Below are 19,402 nucleotides of genomic sequence, written 5' to 3'. Positions count from 1 at the left end.
CGTTTTCGATTTTGAACTTGACAACTTTTCAGAAAAAGTTGGTAGTTTTTGCGTAATTTCTTTTATTTCCTTATTTCCGTTATTAATTGCTCTTGAACGTAGTTCATAGCAATTATTGTAAACGTGTGTGTCTTTTTTATGCAAAATTTTCGCGCGACAATTTTGACTTTTCGTGTGACTTTTACGCCCTTGACTTTTTGCATTTCGCTTGATCTAAAATTCCCTCTCAATCACAATTTCAAGCAGCTGAACTCAATTGGCGGCAATTTAATACTAAAAGTCAAATGAAAAGTGCGCCGAAACTGGTGTCATTTTTTACTTTAAATCTTAATAGTGGCATATGTTAACCTCTAATGTGGTTATTTGAAGCCCACTATAGAACTTCTTAGTCCCATTAAGGCTCCACCTCCCCCCCTCGACTGAAACAGGCTGCAATTGATTAGAGCTCCCTCTAGTTGTTCAAGAGCAATTCTTCCGACGTTTAGTCGGTTATGTTTGTTTTGTATTCAAAAGTAGGATCTTTTCACCAATTGCGCACCCTTTGGTACCTAGTAGAGAATCGCCTCCCCTTCTGTGCTATACTTTACCACGATATTACTTCGCCTACAGTTTATATAGCCGAATAATAGTTTAAGCGCAATTGCGGACCGCTGTTCACGGCCATGCCTCTCATGCGCTGTGGGATGTAGTCCGGAAATCGCGGGTCGTTTATCGCGGCGAAGCGCGCCCACCAACCCGCCAGTCGGAAATTCTTTTTGCTTAGTATTCCCGTTCGGCTAGTTGCCATACCATTGCGTATTTTATTCAATTTAACATAGTATGTGCATGCGTGGAAAGTTAGTAGTCGTCTCTGATTGGTTAATAAATGGCTCGCTTAAATTCTATTCAAGAATAGCCACCCCTTTTGCAAAAGGGGGGGGGCAATTGTTGAAAAGATCCCAAAAGTATTGTAAAGTTAACTGTTTAGTTAAGTGGACATTTGACTGGGACCGATGTTAATTTTCCTTTCGAGTTTTCTGTTTCAAGTATTTGTTTTCTATTTTGAACTCGACAATTTTTCAAAAAAATGTTGGTAGTTTTTGGGTATATAAATTCTTATTTCTCTCCGTTTTTGTCTCATATTGAATAGTATTATGAAGTGTATAGTTTAGTTTCCATTCAAGGAGTTTTCTCTGTTTGTCTCTACAATTTTTGATACGATTTGCAACGTAGCGCCACTGAAGAGCAAAAGTCATATGAGGATATATAACTTGAATTGAAGTTTAGTTGATGACAATGTTACATTACGTCAGTCTAAATCAAAGAAGACACACCAGTTAAAAGAAAGACATTTTTTTCTCGAAATCTTCCTTGATGTCTGATTCTTTTCATTATTTTTGAACCACTGATCTACGAAGCTTGGAGCTAATTTCTGGCAATCTGCAAGCTATGTTTGCTAGTTTGCAGTTATTCATTTTGCATTGTTTTGCTGCCCTGTACATAACAAACATGAATTTGTTAAAATTATGTCGTATTGTGCTTTTACTTGTGTTACTATGTGAGAATAACTGAGAAGTTGATAGTTGTTTCTGCATTTAAATTATTCTAAGTTTTCAATGTAAATATGTCGACATTTTTGAGTTTATGCCTGCGCTGATTGTCTAATGCGTTATTCTCTTCATGTGATAAAATGTCGCCATAATGACGTCATTGTCTATTGGTATCCACGAGAAGGGTTCATGTGTGCACACGTTCAATTTACAAATTCTAGGTCGGTGTGCACATAAATCAACTGTTAGTTCGAGTTCGAGTTACTGTTTGTTTTGTCAATAAGTTGTTGGGTTCTTTGATTAACTTTGTCTCCTAAATTAATCTACTAAACCTCTGTCTTATTGTAAACCATTGAATCTGTTTATTTCTTTTATTTTCAGTTCAGGTAACCTTCGAGTTGACGTACAGTTATTTTTTTACCAAACTTTAACTATATACGATTTCAATTCGTTTTTCAACAATTTTTGGCACGCAAAATATATCTAAACGTTATCTATAAAAGTTACATTTTACTGATTTTTTCAAGCGACAATTTTGAAGCAAATGCTGCTTTTTGTATAAGCATGCAGCATGTAGTAGATACAGCTTTTAATGCTGCTTTCATTGATAGTGGTGGCATAGTTTAGTTGGCTATAAAACATGCAAGCATGCAGTGAATAGTATTTCTGAGAAATTGTTTGTTTGAGTTGAGTTGCTTTTCGTTACTCTGCTTAAATATATTCATTCTAGTTTTGCATTTCGTCAATTCTTCACAACTGCAAGTAACAATAGTTCAGTATTCAGTGCTTTACGTTGAATACAGTTACTTAGTACAATAATTTGACGAGTTTGTTAACTTAGTTATTATTATTACTGTATAATTCAACTGCCAAATTTTCCGGTAGTTATTTTTTGGAATTATCCAGAGGTCATATTAAATAATTTGTCCATTTTTTTCGAAAATATCCCTGAAATTTAATCCCTTCATACTTTTCCCCCGTTTTAAAGGAGTTGGTTCAGCTCCTTTTCATTATTGTGGATTGAGAGGAGAATGAGTGAAAAAGAGGTTGAAAAACCTGCTAAACATCGCAAGCGGGTCAAGAAACGGTAGGTTTAATACAATTAATCAATTTTCGTTGTAATTTGTCAAAATATAGCATGCTACAAGTTGCAATGCTCGTGAACGTTTTAAATTTTCATGAGGAAATTAAACGTCGCAGTTAAAGCTTGATGCATGCAAAAAAAAACACTGAGCATTAGGTATTGTAAGTACCACAAAGTTGCAACGCATGCAGACTCCACAAATGCAATTGAACAATCACAATTTATGTGATGCTATATAACAAGCATGATACCATGTAAAAATTTAGCACGTGCACCGGGGGGAGGAGTTAATATATGGGCAAGGCTCTGGTCCTAAATTTTATTATCAAATTTCTAATTATATGTTATCCAATTAATAGCCGTAAAGCTATACCTGAAGCTAGTTTCAGCATTCTCTTCTTACGACTCGAAGAGGTGTGTTGGTATTCAACAGGTTTTTTTAAAATCCAAAGGATTTGGGTTGTATTGGTGCGCTGCCGTTTTTACGACTCGAAGAGGACTATTTGTGGAGCGTCTTTTTTCGATAATTTTTTGGAGCTTATTTGAAGCAGGATGCAAAAGTCAATACCGCACATGGAAACTAATTGCTTAAGTCAAACGGCTGAGCGAATTGAAAAGCAGAGACAAGAAAGAATTATTCTCTGTTCTTGCCGTGTCTTTGAGAGAGCGAGAAAGTCTTTTAGTTTTTACTTTACTTTCGCAGGTAAAATTGTTTTGCTAAGGCATATCAACAGTTAACTATACGTTTGGGAGCATTTGTGTTATCTTGATCATATATAAGAGTTTAATTTGGAATATTAAACTGTTTAGACGTTTTCGACATTTTTTTAGTGGTTTATATCTTTTCTCATGACATGTTTCTGCGGCAACTTTCAATTTTTGGGTTAGTTTTTGTTGCAGTTTCATTTCGCTTAATGTAAACTTTTTTTCGTTAAACTTTTCTTTTTATGAATTGTTGCCGAATTCCTCCTTCTTTCTAGCTTTCAGAATACTTTGTACCTTCAATTATTTATTTAAGGTTGTTTGTTGGGCTATTGATACGTAGTGAAGACAATTGGAGGTTTGATAGCACATACTTTTATAAAATAAGTAAATCGACTTTATAATTTTTTATTATCATTTCTTACGTGTTTTAGGTGTTCTTCAGTGCCTTTGTGTTTCGTGTTGGTGCTCAATGAATAAGCCGGAACTGTTCCTTAAGTTGTTTAAACTTTACACCTTTTAGAGAATCTCATTTAAAAATTTACTTCTTTAGATATAATTTCTCCTCCCTGTTAATTTGTTTTCCCGTTTTCTGGTTTGAAATTGAAAGGTATGAATGTAACTGTTTGTTCAGTTAGTAGATGACTGGCGTTTGGGTAGCTTTTACGTCAAGTACATTCCGGAGTCTCCTGGCTGCGTTTTATCAATATTTTTTGGAGTCTATTTAAATCAGGATGCAAAAGTCCCTCCAACACGTGAAAAATTGTTTAGGTCAAATGGTTGAACGAATTGAGCAGCAGAGAGGAGTGATTTTCGGACCTTGCTGTCTTTTTCAAAGAGAGCTAGGAAAGTAGGTTTGAAGAAATATTCGCTAGGCGAGCGATATTGTTTGATCACGTGCAGCTTTTCGGAGCAGTTGTTTTTAAGTTTTTACTTTGTTAAAGTGATGTTTTTAAACCATATTAACAAGTAGTTGTACGTTTGTGAGCATTTTTGACCGTCTCAAAGGTATATTAGAGTTTTATATGCAATCTTGAACTTTTTTTCTGATTGCGCCTATATACCGCTTTTTTATCGGTTTTTGTACTCTTTCTCTTGTTTTTTTATGTGGGGTATTTTTTCAGTTGACGCCAGTTTTTGTTAGTTTTCGTAGCCTTTTGACTTTGTACATATCAATTTAAGTTTGTTTTGGTTAAAGAAAAAAGTCTACATTTAATTAGCTTCTTAATTTTTCCGTTCGATGTTTCTATCCCAAGTTTAACTTTTTCCAGTCTCTCAAGTTTTTTCATGGTGAACCGTTCAATTAAGGTTAATTGTAAGATTTTTTTCCAATTGAAAACAATTAAAGAATTGGCTTCTCATATTTTTAAAAATCAATCGAATCGGCTGACTTTGATTTTATTTTTGTTAATGTTTTAAGTTTTCTACAGAGCGTTTGTATGTCCTATGGATGTTCAAAGAATTAGCAGGAGTTTTTTAAGTGTTGAGAACAGGTTTTGAGACTTTTGTTAGAATATTATCAAAGTTTAATATCATTTGATTTCAATTTTATATTTTATTATATGCAGTGTTTTTGGAGTCGCAACTCACGAACAATTTCCAAGAAAAGATATCATTTTTGTTATAAATTGAATGTTATAATTAAGTTAATAATTTTGTCAATTTATGGTTGGCTAGGTAAGGTGTTTGTTAAGTGTTACTTGGAGTCACATCGGGAGTCATCCGGCTATGTTTTTTGTTTGATTTGATTTGACTATGATTGTTCCACTCGTTTTCTGATAACTTTTTGCTTTTATGGCGGATAAACGAGTAATGCTTGGATAGAAATTAGTTGCAGTATACGCGCTTGCTTAACTTTAGTAGTTTTTTATGTGCATAATGTACTGATTGTGCTGGAAACGTCTAAATTAACGGTGAAAGGTCACTTTTCGAATGTTTTCACCACAATTGTGTTGTTTTAAATTTTTAAATACTCTTTGAGAACTTTCCTAAACTGGACTGCATTCGCTATTGGTTAAAGCTCATAGTAGTCTTTTGAAAGCTAGAAATGGTTTCCACGACTTCCTTGAAGTCTATCTAATACAGACGTGATTACAAATGATTTTGATCCTTAGAGGAAAAAAATGATTTTGAGGGCTTAAAGATAAGACAGATTTTGGCGTCAAAAAATAGTTTTGAAGGTTTTAATATAAGGAGTGTCAGCTAGTTTCTAAAATGTAAGTTTTTACAAACTTCGGCCTCTTTTGTTTTTTAGGGGCCAGTGAATTTGTTTTTTTTTGGGGGGGGGGCTTAGAGATGTTGAGGAATATTGTATAGCGATCTGGATTTAATTGTAAAGATATTGGTGGCTCGAGTTATAGAAAAATCTGACTAAAGATTGTCATTTTTTCCTATTAAAAAGTTTTGTCCTATCCAATAATTCGAATTTTAGTTGATGAGAAACTTTTTTCTAAGTGGATAAATGTCAGTGGTCAGGTTTTCGTAGCTTAATCTTATTTCTGAGGACTTTGGCTTCAAGAACTTAGGCATTTAAAGTTTTTTTTCAAATTTATACATTTTTTCCAGTTTTGTCTTTTTTTGCCTGTTTGTATCTAATTTGGCACAGAGATTTCGGCTAGCCTGTAATTTAGTAATCTTGTACATTTCAAGAAAGAAAAATTGGTTATTATTGACATATGTCTTAATAATTCAGAGAAATCTACACTTTTCATTTTTTTTTCAAATGCTTGGTTTGTTTAGTCATCTTCAAACTTCATAAACTCAAGTCGTCAACAAAAGTTTTTGAGCTCTTTGCGTCCTTCGTGCGTAAAAAGAATTGAAACTTTGGTCACATTGACATCAAAAAGCTATAGAGTTCTGTTTTTTGCTAGTTTCTAATTTTTTTTGCCGGCTTCTGCATATTTGTGCATGCCTATTTATCAAGCAAATTTTAGCTTCAATGCCAAATTCTTTCTCGCCTTCCGACATCTTTAATTTAAAACCATGTTATTCAAAACGCTTACTTTGAAAGTTTATACGTTTTGAATGCAATTTTTGCTTTTCTCTAAATTTGTCTTGGTTGGTAATGATCATTTGGACTGCTCGTCAGATAGTTGGTCAATTTGATTTTTATCTCGGATCTTGTCGTTTTTTAGCTGAAGGAACTGTGTTCATGATTTGGATTTTGACCTCTTTCCATTCGGTCATTTATCTCTGGCTTATTTACGAACATTGGACATTAACAGTAGCTTTTTTATTTAAGTAATCAAGAACTGCTTGTAATATTCAAGGTCAAGTGATCAGTTTGAGAATTTTTCAACCAAATAATTCTCTCCTTGTTATCTAAACTACAGACCCCACAGCCTACCTACCAACCCCCTCTCCCCCCCTTACCTATTTCCCACCTCTCCACTGCCTACGTATCTACCCCTACCTACCTGCTCCCCGGCTACCTACCTACATCTGCCTACACCACCACTTGCCTTATCACTGCACATGCCGCATCTCCGATCTAAAACTTTTCTTTAAGATTTTCCTAAACTGGATTGCATTCGACATTGGTTAAAGCTCATAGCAGTCTTCTGAAAGCTAGAAATGGTTTCACGACTTCTTCGAAGTCCATCTAATACAGACTTGATTACTGATAATTTTGATCTAAGAAAAAATTGTTTTTGAGTGCTTAAAGATAAGACAGTTTTTGTCATCAACAAAATAGTTTTGAAGATTTTAATATAAGGAGTTTCAGCTAGTTTCTAAAATGTAAGTTATTTCAAATTTTGGCCTTTTTTCTTTTTTAGGGGCCAGTGATTTTTTTTTTGGGGGGGGGGGGGCGGGCAGCTTAGAGATGAGTTGAGGAATATTGTATAGCAATCTGGAATTAATTTTAAAGATATTGGTAGCTTGAAATCTGGCAAATTGTGACTAAAGATTGTCTTTTTTCCAATTTATGGTAAAAGCTTTGTCCTATGCAATTATTCGAACTTTGGGTGCCGATAAACTCTTTTCTAAGTGGATAAGTGTTTGTGTTAGTGGTCAGATTTTAGTAGCATTATCTTGTTTTTGAGAATTTTTGCTTCAAGAACTTCGGCATTTCACTTTTTTTTGCTAATTATACATTTTTTCAGTTTTGTCATTTTCGCCTCTGTTTGTATGTTATTTGAGCAAAGAGATTTCTGCCAGCCTGTAATTTAGTAATCTTTTACATTTTAAGAAAGAAAAATTGGTTATTATTGACATATGTCTTAATAATTCAGAGAAATCTACACTTTTTGTTTTTCAAATACTTGGATTGTTTAGTCATCTTCAAACTTCATGAACTCAAGTCGTCAACAAAAGTTTTTGAGCTCTTTGCGTCCTTCGTGTGTAAATAAAAGAATTGAAACTTTGGTCACATTGACATCGAAAAGCCATGGAGTTCTGTTTTTTGCTAGTTTCTAATTTTTTTGCCGGCTTCTGCATATTTGTGCATTTCTATTTATCAAGCAAATTTTGGCTTCAATGCCAAATTATTTCTCGCCTTGCGACATCTTTGATTTAAAACCATGTTATTCAAAACGCTTACTATGAAAGTGTATACGTTTTGAATGCAATTTTTGCTTTTCTCTAAATTTGACTTCGTTGGTAATGATCATTTGGACTGCTCATCAGATAGTTGGTCAATTTGATTTTTATCTCGGAACTTGTCGTTTTTTAGCTGAAGGAACTGTGTTCATGATTTGGATTTTGACCTCTTTCCATTCGGTCATTTCTCTGGCTTATTTACGAACATTGGACATTAACAGTAGCTTTTTTATTTAAGTAATCAAGAACTGCTTGTAATATTCAAGGTCAAGTGATCAGTTTGAGAATTTTTCAACCAAATAATTCTCTCCTTGTTATCTAAACTACAGACCCCACAGCCTACCTACCAACCCCCTCTCCCCCCCTTACCTATTTCCCACCTCTCCACTGCCTACGTATCTACCCCTACCTACCTGCTCCCCGGCTACCTACCTACATCTGCCTACACCACCACTTGCCTTATCACCGCACATGCCGCATCTCCGATCTAAAATTTTTCTTGAAGATTTTCCTAAACTGGATTGCATTCGACATTGGTTAAAGCTCATAGCAGTCTTCTGAAAGCTAGAAATGGTTTCACGACTTCTTCGAAGTCCATCTAATACAGACTTGATTACTGATAATTTTGATCTAAGAAAAAATTGTTTTTGAGTGCTTAAAGATAAGACAGTTTTTGTCATCAACAAAATAGTTTTGAAGGTTTTAATATAAGGAGTTTCAGCTAGTTTCTAAATTGTAAGTTATTTCAAATTTTGGCCTTTTTTGTTTTTTAGGGGCCAGTGATTTTTTTGGGGGGGCGGGCGGCTTAGAGATGAGTTGAGGAATATTGTATAGCAATCTGGAATTAATTTTAAAGATATTGGTAGCTTGAAATCTGGCAAATTGTGACTAAAGATTGTCTTTTTTCCAATTTATGGTAAAAGCTTTGTCCTATGCAATTATTCGAACTTTGGGTGCCGATAAACTCTTTTCTAAGTGGATAAGTGTTTGTGTTAGTGGTCAGATTTTAGTAGCATTATCTTGTTTTTGAGAATTTTGGCTTCAAGAACTTCGGCATTTCAATTTTTTTTTGCTAATTTATTTATTTTTCCAGTTTTGTCATTTTCGCCTCTGTTTGTATGTTATTTGAGCAAAGAGATTTCTGCCAGCCTGTAATTTAGTAATCTTTTACATTTTAAGAAAGAAAAATTGGTTATTATTGACATATGTCTTAATAATTCAGAGAAATCTACACTTTTTGTTTTTCAAATACTTGGATTATTTAGTCATCTTCAAACTTCATAAACTCAAGTCGTCAACAAAAGTTTTTGAGCTCTTTGCGTCCTTCGTGTGTAAATAAAAGAATTGAAACTTTGGTCACATTGACATCGAAAAGCTATGGAGTTCTGTTTTTTGCTAGTTTCTAATTTTTTTGCCGGCTTCTGCATATTTGTGCATTTCTATTTATCAAGCAAATTTTGGCTTCAATGCCAAATTATTTCTCGCCTTCCGACATCTTTGATTTAAAACCATGTTATTCAAAACGCTTACTATGAAAGTGTATACGTTTTGAATGCAATTTTTGCTTTTCTCTAAATTTGTCTTCGTTGGTAATGATCATTTGGACTGCTCATCAGATAGTTGGTCAATTTGATTTTTATCTCGGAACTTGTTGTTTTTTAGCTGAAGGAACTGTGTTCATGATTTGGATTTTGACTTCTTTCCATTAGGTCATTTATCTCTGGCTTATTTGCGAACATTGGACATTAACAGTAGCTTTTTTGTAATTAATAGTAATTAACAACTGCTTGTAATATTCAAGGTCAAGTGGTCAGTTTGAGAATTTTTCAACCAAATGAGTCCCTCCTTGTTATCTAAACTACAGACCCCGCAGCCTACCTACCAACCCCCCCCCCTACCTATTTCCGACCTCTCCACTGCCTACCTATCTACCCCTACCTACCTACTACCCGGCTACCTACCTACATCTGCCTACACCACCACTTGCCTTATCACTTGAGGATTTTCCTAATCTGGATTGCATTCGACATTGGTTAAAGCTCATAGTAGTCTTTTGAAAGCTAAAAATGGTTTCACGACTTCTTTGAAGTCTATCTAATACAGACTTGATTACTGATAATTTTGATCTTAAGAAAAAAATGTTTTTGAGGGCTTAAAGATAAGACAGATTTTGACAACAAAATAGTTTTGAAGGTTTTATTATAAGGAGTTTCAGCTAGTTTCTAAAATGTTAGTGTTTTTCAAACTTTGGCCTTTTTTCTTTTTTAGGGGCCAGTGATTTTTTTTTTTTGGGGGGGGGGGGGGGGGGGGGCGGGCAGCTTAGAGATGAGTTGAGGAATATTGTATAGCAATCTGGAATTAATTTTAAAGATATTGGTAGCTTGAAATATGGCAAAATGTGACTAAAGATTGTCTTTTTTCCAATTTATGGTAAAAGATTTGTCCTATGCAATTATTCGAACTTTGGGTGCCAATAAACTCTTTTCTAAGTGGATAGGTGTTTGTGCAGATTTTAGTAGCTTTATCTTGTTTCTGAGAATTGTGGCTTTAAGAACTTCGGCATTTCAACTTTTTTTTTGCTAATTTATACATTTTTCCAGTTTTGTCATTTTTGCCTCTGTTTGTATGTTGTTTGAGCAAAGAGATTTCTGCCAGCCTGTAATTAAGTAATCCTTTTCATTTTAAGAAAGAAAAATTGGTTATTATTGACATATGTCTTAATAATTCAGAAAAATCTACTTTTTTTCATTTTTTTTCAAATACTTGGATTGTTTAGTCATCTTCAAACTTCATAAACTCAAGACGTCAACAAAAGTTTTTGAGCTCTTTGCGTCCTTCGTGTGTAAATAAAAGAATTGAAACTTTGGTCACATTGACATCAAAAAGCTATGGAGTTCTGTTTTTTGCTAGTTTCTAATTTTTTTGCCGGCTTCTGCATATTTGTGCATTTCTATTTATCAAGCAAATTTTGGCTTCAATGCCAAATTCTTTCTCGCCTTCCGACATCTTTGATTTAAAACCATGTTATTCAAAATGCTTACTATGAAAGTGTATACGTTTTGAATGCAATTTTTGCTTTTCTCTAAATTTGTCTTCGTTGGTAATGATCATTTGGACTGCTCATCAGATAGTTGGTCAATTTGATTTTTATCTCGGAACTTGTCGTTTTTTAGCTGAAGGAACTGTGTTCATGATTTAGATTTTGACTTCTTTCCATTAGGTCATTTATCTCTGGCTTATTTACGAACATTGGACATTAACAGTAACTTTTTTGTAATTAATAGTAATTAAGAACTGCTTGTAATATTCACGGTCAAGTGGTCAGTTTGAGAATTTTTCAACCAAATAAGTCGCTCCTTGTTATCTAAACTACAGACCCCACAGCCTACCTACCAACCCCCCCCTACCTATTTCCGACCTCTCCACTGCCTACCTATCTACCCCTACCTACCTGCTACCCGGCTACCTACCTACATCTGCCTACACCACCACTTGCCTTATCACCGCACACGTCGCATCTCCGACCTAAAATTTTTCTTCAGGATTTTCCTAAACTGGATTGCATTCAACATTGGGTAAAGCTCATAGTAGTCTTTGAAAGCTAAAAATGGTTTCACGACTTCTTTGAAGTCTATCTAATACAGACTTGATTACTGATAATTTTGATCTTCAGAAAAAATTGTTTTTGAGGGCTTTAAGGTAAGACAGATTTTGTCAACAAAATTGTTTTGAAGGTTCTAATATAAGGAGTTTCAGCTAGTTTCTAAAATGTATGTTTTTTTCGAACTTTGGACTTTGTTTTTCAGGGGCCAGTGAATTTTTTTGGGGGGCGGGGGGCTTAGAGATGAGTTGAGGAATATTGTATAGCGATCTGGAATTAATTTTAAAGATATTGGTAGCTTGAAATATGGCAAAATGTGACTTAAGATTGTCTTTTTTCCAATTTATGGTAAAAGTTTTGTCCTATGCAATTATTCGAACATTGGGTGCCAATAAAATCTTTTCTAAGTGGATAGGTGTTTGTGTTAGTGGTCAGATTTTAGTAGCATTATCTTGTTTCTGAGAATTTTGGCCTCAAGAACTTCGGCATTTCAATTTTTTTTTGCTAATTTATACATTTTTCCAGTTTTGTCATTTTCGCCTCTATTTGTATGTTATATGAGCAAAGAGATTTCTGCCAGCCTGTTTTTAGTAATCTTTTACCTTTTAAGAAAGAAAAATTGGTTATTATTGACATATGTCTTAATAATTCAGAGAAATCTACACTTCTCTTTTTTTTCAAATACTCGGATTGTTTAGTCATCTTCGAACTTCATAAACTCAAGTCGTCAACAAATGTTTTTGAGCTCTTTGCGTCCTTCGTGTGTAAATAAAAGAATTGAAACTTTAGTCACATTGACATCAAAAAGCTATGGCGTTCTGTTTTTCGCTAGTTTCTAATTTTTTTGCCGGCTTCTGCATATTTGTGCATGCCTATTTATCAAGCAATTTTTGGCTTCAATGCCAAATTCTTTCTTACTAACAAAGTGTATACGTTTTTAATGCATTTTTTGCTTTTCTCTAAATTTGTCTTGGTTGGTAATGATCTTCTGGACTGCTCGTCAGATAGTTGGTCAATTTGATTTTTATCTCGGAACTTATTTATCTCATTTATCTCTGGCTTATTTACGAACATTGGACATTAAGAGTAGCTTTTCTGTAATTAATGGTAATGAAGAACTGCTTGTAATATTCAAGGTCAAGTGGTCAGTTTGAGAATTTTTCAACCAAATAATTCCCTCCTTGTTATCTAAACTACAGACCTCACAGCCTACCTACCAACCCCCCGCCCTACATTTTTCCCACCTCTCCACTGCCTGCATATCTACCCCTACCTACCTGCTCCCCGGCTACCTACCTACATCTGCCGACACTACCACTTGCCTTATCACCGCATCTCCGACCTAAAATTTTTCTTGAGGATTTTCCTAAACTGGATTGCATTCGACATTGGTTAAAGCTCATAGTAGTCTTTTGAAAGCTGGAAATGGTTTCACGACTTCTTTGAAGTCTATCTAATACAGACTTGATTACTGATAATTTTGATCTTCAGAAAAAATTGTTTTTGAGGGCTTGAAGATAAGACAGATTTTGTCGTCAACAAAATAGTTTTGAAGGTTTTAATATATGTAGTTTCAGCTAGTTTCTAAAATGCAAGTTATTTCAAACTTTTGCCTTTTTTGTTTTTTAGGGGCCAGTGAATTTTTTTGGGGGGGGCGGCTTAGAGATGAGTTGAGGAATATTGTATTGCAATCTGGAATTAATTTTAAAGATATTGGTAGCTTGAAATATGGCAAAATGTGACTTAAGATTGTCTTTTTTCCATTTTATGGTAAAATTTTTGTCCTATGCAATTATTCGAACTTTGGGTGCCAATAAACTCTTTTCTAAGTGGATAGTTGTTTGTGTTAGTGGTCAGATTTTAGTATCATTATCTTGTTTCTGAGAATTTTGGCCTCAAGAACTTCGGCATTTTTTTTTGCTAATTTATACATTTCTCCAGTTTTGTCATTTTCGCCTCTGTTTGTTATTTGAGCAAAGAAATTTCTGCCAGCCTGTAATTTAGTAATCTTGTACATTTTAAGAAAAAAAAATTGGTTATTATTGACATATGTCTTAATAATTCAGAGAAATCTACACTTTTCATTTTTTTTTCAAATACTTGGATTGTTTAGTCATCTTCGAACTTCATAAACTCAAGTCGTCAACAAAAGTTTTCGAGCTCTTTGCGTCCTTCGTGTGTAAATAAAAGAATTGAAACTTTAATCACATTGACATCAAAAAGCTATGGCGTTCTGTTTTTCGCTAGTTTCTAATTTTTTTGCCGGCTTCTGCATATTTGTGCATGCCTATTTATCAAGCAAATTTTGGCTTCAATGCCTAATTCTTTCTTACTAACAAAGTGTATACGTTTTTAATGCATTTTTTGCTTTTCTCTAAATTTGTCTTGGTTGGTAATGATCATTTGGACTGCTCGTCAGATAGTTGGTCAATTTGATTTTTATCTCGGAACTTATTTATCTCATTTACCTCTGGCTTATTTACGAACATTGGACATTAACAGTAGCTTTTTTGTAATTAATGGTAATAAAGAACTGCTTGTAATATTCGAGGTCAAGTGGTCAGTTTGAGAATTTTTGAACCAAATAATTCCCTCCTTGTTATCTAAACTACAGACCTCACAGCCTACCTACCAACCCCCCCCTACCTTTTTCCCACCTCTCCACTGCCTGCATATCTACCCCTACCTACCTGCTCCCCGGCTACCTACCTACATCTGCCGACACTACCACTTGCCTTATCACCGCTCACACCGCATCTCCGACCTAAAATTTTTCTTGAGGATTTTCCTAAACTGGATTGCATTCGACATTGGTTAAAGCTCATAGTAGTCTTTTGAAAGCTGGAAATGGTTTCACGACTTCTTTGAAGTCTATCTTATACAGACTAGATTCCTGATAATTTTGATCTTAAGAAAAAATTGTTTTTGAGGGCTTGAAGATAAGACAGATTTTGTCGTCAACAAAATAGTTTTGAAGGTTTTAATATAAGTAGTTTCAGCTAGTTTCTAAAATGCAAGTTATTTCAAACTTTTGCCTTTTTTGTTTTTTAGGGGCCAGTGAATTTTTTTGGGGGGGCGGGCGGCTTAGAGATGAGTTGAGGAATATTGTATTGCAATCTGGAATTAATTTTAAAGATATTGGTAGCTTGAAATATGGCAAAATGTGACTTAAGATTGTCTTTTTTCCATTTTATGGTAAAATTTTTGTCCTATGCAATTATTCGAACTTTGGGTGCCAATAAACACTTTTCTAAGTGGATAGTTGTTTGTGTTAGTGGTCAGATTTTAGTAGCATTATCTTGTTTCTGAGAATTTTGGCCTCAAGAACTTCGGCATTTTTTTTTGCTAATTTATACATTTTTCCAGTTTTGTCATTTTCGCCTCTGTTTGTTATTTGAGCAAAGAGATTTCTGCCAGACTGTAATTTAGATATCTTTTACATTTTAAGAAAAAAAAATTGGTTATTATTGACATATGTCTTAATAATTCAGAGAAATCTACACTTTTCATTTTTTTTCAAATACTTGGATTGTTTAGTCATCTTCGAACTTCATAAACTCAAGTCGTCAACAAAAGTTTTTGAGCTCTTTGCGTCCTTCATGTGTAAATAAAAGAATTGAAACTTTTGTCACATTGACATCAAAAAGCTATGGCGTTCTGTTTTTCGCTAGTTTCTAATTTTTTTGCCGGCTTCTGCATATTTGTGCATGCCTATTTATCAAGCAAATTTTGTCTTCAATGCCAAATTCTTTCTTACTAACAAAGTGTATACGTTTTTAATGCATTTTTTGCTTTTCTCTAAATTTGTCTTGGTTGGTAATGATCATTTGGACTGCTCGTCAGATAGTTGGTCAATTTGATTTTTATCTCGGAACTTATTTATCTCATTTATCTCTGGCTTATTTACGAACATTGGACATTAACAGTAGCTTTTTTGTAATTAATGGTAATAAAGAACTGCTTGTAATATTCGAGGTCAAGTGGTCAGTTTGAGAATTTTTCAACCAAATGAGTCCCTCCTTGTTATCTAAACTACAGACCTCACAGCCTACCTACCAACCCCCCCTACCTTTTTCCCACCTCTCCACTGCCTGCATATCTACCCCTACCTACCTGCTCCCCGGCTACCTACCTACATCTGCCGACACTACCACTTGCCTTATCACCGCACACACCGCATCTCCGACCTAAAATTTTTCTTGAGGATTTTCCTAAACTGGATTGCATTCGACATTGGTTAAAGCTCATAGTAGTCTTTTGAAAGCTGGAAATGGTTTCACGACTTCTTTGAAGTCTATCTTATACAGACTTGATTTCTGATAATTTTGATCTTAAGAAAAAATTGTTTTTGAGGGCTTGAAGATAAGACAGATTTTGTCGTCAACAAAATAGTTTTGAAGGTTTTAATATAAGTAGTTTCAGCTAGTTTCTAAAATGTAAGTTATTTCAAATTTTGGCCTTTTTTGTTTTTTAGGGGCCAGTGATTTTTTTTGGGGGGGGCGGGCGGCTTAGAGATGAGTTGAGGAATATTGTATAGCAATCTGGAATTAATTTTAAAGATATTGGTAGCTTGAAATATGGCAAAATGTGACTTAAGATTGTCTTTTTTCCATTTCATGGTAAAATTTTTGTCCTATGCAATTATTCGAACTTTGGGTGCCAATAAACTCTTTTCTAAGTGGATAGTTGTTTGTGTTAGTGGTCAGATTTTAGTAGCATTATCTTGTTTCTGAGAATTTTGGCCTCAAGAACTTCGGCATTTTTTTTGCTAATTTATACATTTTTCCAGTTTTGTCATTTTCGCCTCTGTTTGTTATCTGAGCAAAGAGATTTCTGCCAGACTGTAATTTAGATATCTTTTACATTTTAAGAAAAAAAAATTGGTTATTATTGACATATGTCTTAATAATTCAGAGAAATCTACACTTTTCATTTTTTTTCAAATACTTGGATTGTTTAGTCATCTTCGAACTTCATAAACTCAAATCGTCAACAAAAGTTTTTGAGCTCTTTGCGTCCTTCGTGTGTAAATAAAAGAATTGAAATTTTTGTCACATTGACATCAAAAAGCTATGGCGTTCTGTTTTTCGCTAGTTTCTAATTTTTTTGCCGGCTTCTGCATATTTGTGCATGCCTATTTATCAAGCAAATTTTGGCTTCAATGCCAAATTCTTTCTTACTAACAAAGTGTATACGTTTTTAATGCCTTTTTTGCTTTTCTCTAAATTTGTCTTGGTTGGTAATGATCATTTGGACTGCTCGTCAGATAGTTGGTCAATTTGATTTTTATCTCGGAACTTATTTATCTCATTTATCTCTGGCTTATTTACGAACATTGGACATTAACAGTAGCTTTTTTGTAATTAATAGTAAATAACAACTGCTTGTAATATTCAAGGTCAAGTGGTCAGTTTGAGAATTTTTCAACCAAATGAGTCCCTCCTTGTTATCTAAACTACAGACCCCGCAGCCTACCTACCAACCCCCCTACCTATTTCCGACCTCTCCACTGCCTACCTATCTACCCCTACCTACCTACTACCCGGCTACCTACCTACATCTGCCTACACCACCACTTGCCTTATCACTTGAGGATTTTCCTAATCTCGATTGCATTCGACATTGGTTAAAGCTCTAAGTAGTCTTTTGAAAGCTAGAAATGGTTTCACGACTTCTTTGAAAACTATCTAATACAGACTTGATTACTGATAGTTTTGATCTTAAGAGGATAAAGTTGTTTTTGAGGGCTTGAAGATAAGACAGATTTTGTCGTCAACAAAATAGTTTTGAAGGTTTTAATATAAGTAGTTTCAGCTAGTTTCTAAAATGCAAGTTATTTCAAACTTTTGCCTTTTTTGTTTTTTAGGGGCCAGTGAATTTTTTTTGGGGGGCGGTCGGCTTAGAGATGAGTTGAGGAATATTGTATTGCAATCTGGAATTAATTTTAAAGATATTGGTAGCTTGAAATATGGCAAAATGTGACTTAAGATTGTCTTTTTTCCATTTTATGGTAAAATTTTTGTCCTATGCAATTATTCGAACTTTGGGTGCCAATAAACTCTTTTCTAAGTGGATAGTTGTTTGTGTTAGTGGTCAGATTTTAGTAGCATTATCTTGTTTCTGAGAATTTTGGCCTCAAGAACTTCGGCATTTTTTTTGCTAATTTATACATTTTTCCAGTTTTTGTCATTTTCGCCTCTGTTTGTTATTTGAGCAAAGAGATTTCTGCCAGCCTGTAATTTAGTAATCTTTTACATTTAAAAAAAAAGTTGGTTATTATTGACAAATGTCTTAATAATTCAGAGAAATCTACACTTTTCATTTTTTTCAAATACTTGGATTGTTTAGTCATGTTCGAACTTCATAAACTCAAGTCGTCAACAAAAGTTTTTGAGCTCTTTGCGTCCTTCGTGTGTAAATAAAAGAATTGAAACTTTAGTCACATTGACATCAAAAAGCTATGGCGTTCTGTTTTTCGCTAGTTTCTAATTTTTTTGCCGGCTTCTGCATATTTGTGCATGCCTATTTATCAAGCAAATTTTGGCTTCAATGCCAAATTCTTTCTTACTAACAAAGTGTATACGTTTTTAATGCATTTTTTTGCTTTTCTCTAAATTTGTCTTGGTTGGTAATGATCATTTGGACTGCTCGTCAGATAGTTGGTCAATTTGATTTTTATCTCGGAACTTAATTATCTCATTTATCTCTGGCTTATTTACGAACATTGGACATTAACAGTAGCTTTTTTGTAATTAATGGTAATAAGGAACTGCTTGTAATATTCAAGGTCAAGTGGTCAGTTTGAGAATTTTTCAACCAAATAATTCCCTCCTTGTTATCTAAACTACAGACCTCACAGCCTACCTACCAACCCCCCTACCTTTTTCCCACCTCTCCACTGCCTGCATATCTACCCCTACCTACCTGCTCCCCGGCTACCTACCTACATCTGCCGACACTACCACTTGCCTTATCACCGCATCTCCGACCTAAAATTTTTCTTGAGGATTTTCCTGAACTGGATTGCATTCGACATTGGTTAAAGCTCATAGTAGTCTTTTGAAAGCTGGAAATGGTTTCACGACTTCTTTGAAGTCTATCTTATACAGACTTGATTTCTGATAATTTTGATCTTAAGAAAAAATTGTTTTTGAGGGCTTGAAGATAGACAGATTTTGTCGTCAACAAAATAGTTTTGAAGGTTTTAATATAAGTAGTTTCAGCTAGTTTCTAAAATGCAAGTTATTTCAAACTTTTGCCTTTTTTATTTTTTAGGGGCCAGTGAATTTTTTTTGGGGGGCGGGCGGCTTAGAGATGAGTTGAGGAATATTGTATTGCAATCTGGAATTAATTTTAAAGATATTGGTAGCTTGAAATATGGCAAAATGTGACTTAAGATTGTCTTTTTTCCATTTTATGGTAAAATTTTTGTCCTATGCAATTATTCGAACTTTGGGTGCCAATAAACTCTTTTCTAAGTGGATAGTTGTTTGTGTTAGTGGTCAGATTTTAGTGGCATTATCTTGTTTCTAAGAATTTTGGCCTCAAGAACTTCGGCATTTTTTTTTTGCTAATTTATACATTTTTCCAGTTTTGTCATTTTCGCCTCTGTTTGTTATTTGAGCAAAGAGAATTCTGCCAGCCTGTAATTTAGTAATCTTTTACATTTTAAAAAAAAATTGGTTATTATTGACATATGTCTTAATAATTCAGAGAAATCTACACTTCATTTTTTTTTTCAAATACTTGGATTGTTTAGTCATCTTCGAACTTCATAAACTCAAGTCGTCAACAAAAGTTTTTGAGCTCTTTGCGTCCTTCGTGTGTAAATAAAAGAATTGAAACTTTAGTCACATTGACATCAAAAAGCTATGGCGTTCTGTTTTTCGCTAGTTTCTAATTTTTTGCCGGCTTCTGCATATTTGTGCATGCCTATTTATCAAGCAA

General features: G+C 34.2%; 1 protein-coding gene across 1 annotated transcript in view; it reads left to right on the top strand.

Annotated features, from left to right (window-relative positions):
• The first annotated feature begins 1,741 nt into the window (after positions 1-1,741).
• Positions 1,742-19,402, top strand: part of LOC142345616 (E3 ubiquitin-protein ligase rnf213-alpha-like) — a 71,368-nt gene continuing 53,707 nt past the window's right edge. Inside the window, exon 1 of the mRNA XM_075397757.1 lies at positions 1,742-2,616. Within this exon, the coding sequence (XP_075253872.1) occupies positions 2,561-2,616 (56 nt within the window). The 5' untranslated portion in view covers positions 1,742-2,560. The remainder of the gene's footprint in view (positions 2,617-19,402) is intronic.

This window comes from Convolutriloba macropyga, chromosome 9 (assembly GCF_964194025.1).
Source record: "Convolutriloba macropyga chromosome 9, txConMacr16.3, whole genome shotgun sequence".
Classification (NCBI taxonomy): Eukaryota; Metazoa; Xenacoelomorpha; order Acoela; family Convolutidae; genus Convolutriloba; species Convolutriloba macropyga.
The sequence above is the reverse complement of the archived record's forward strand: the minus strand, read 5'-3'. Positions and strand labels throughout refer to the sequence as shown.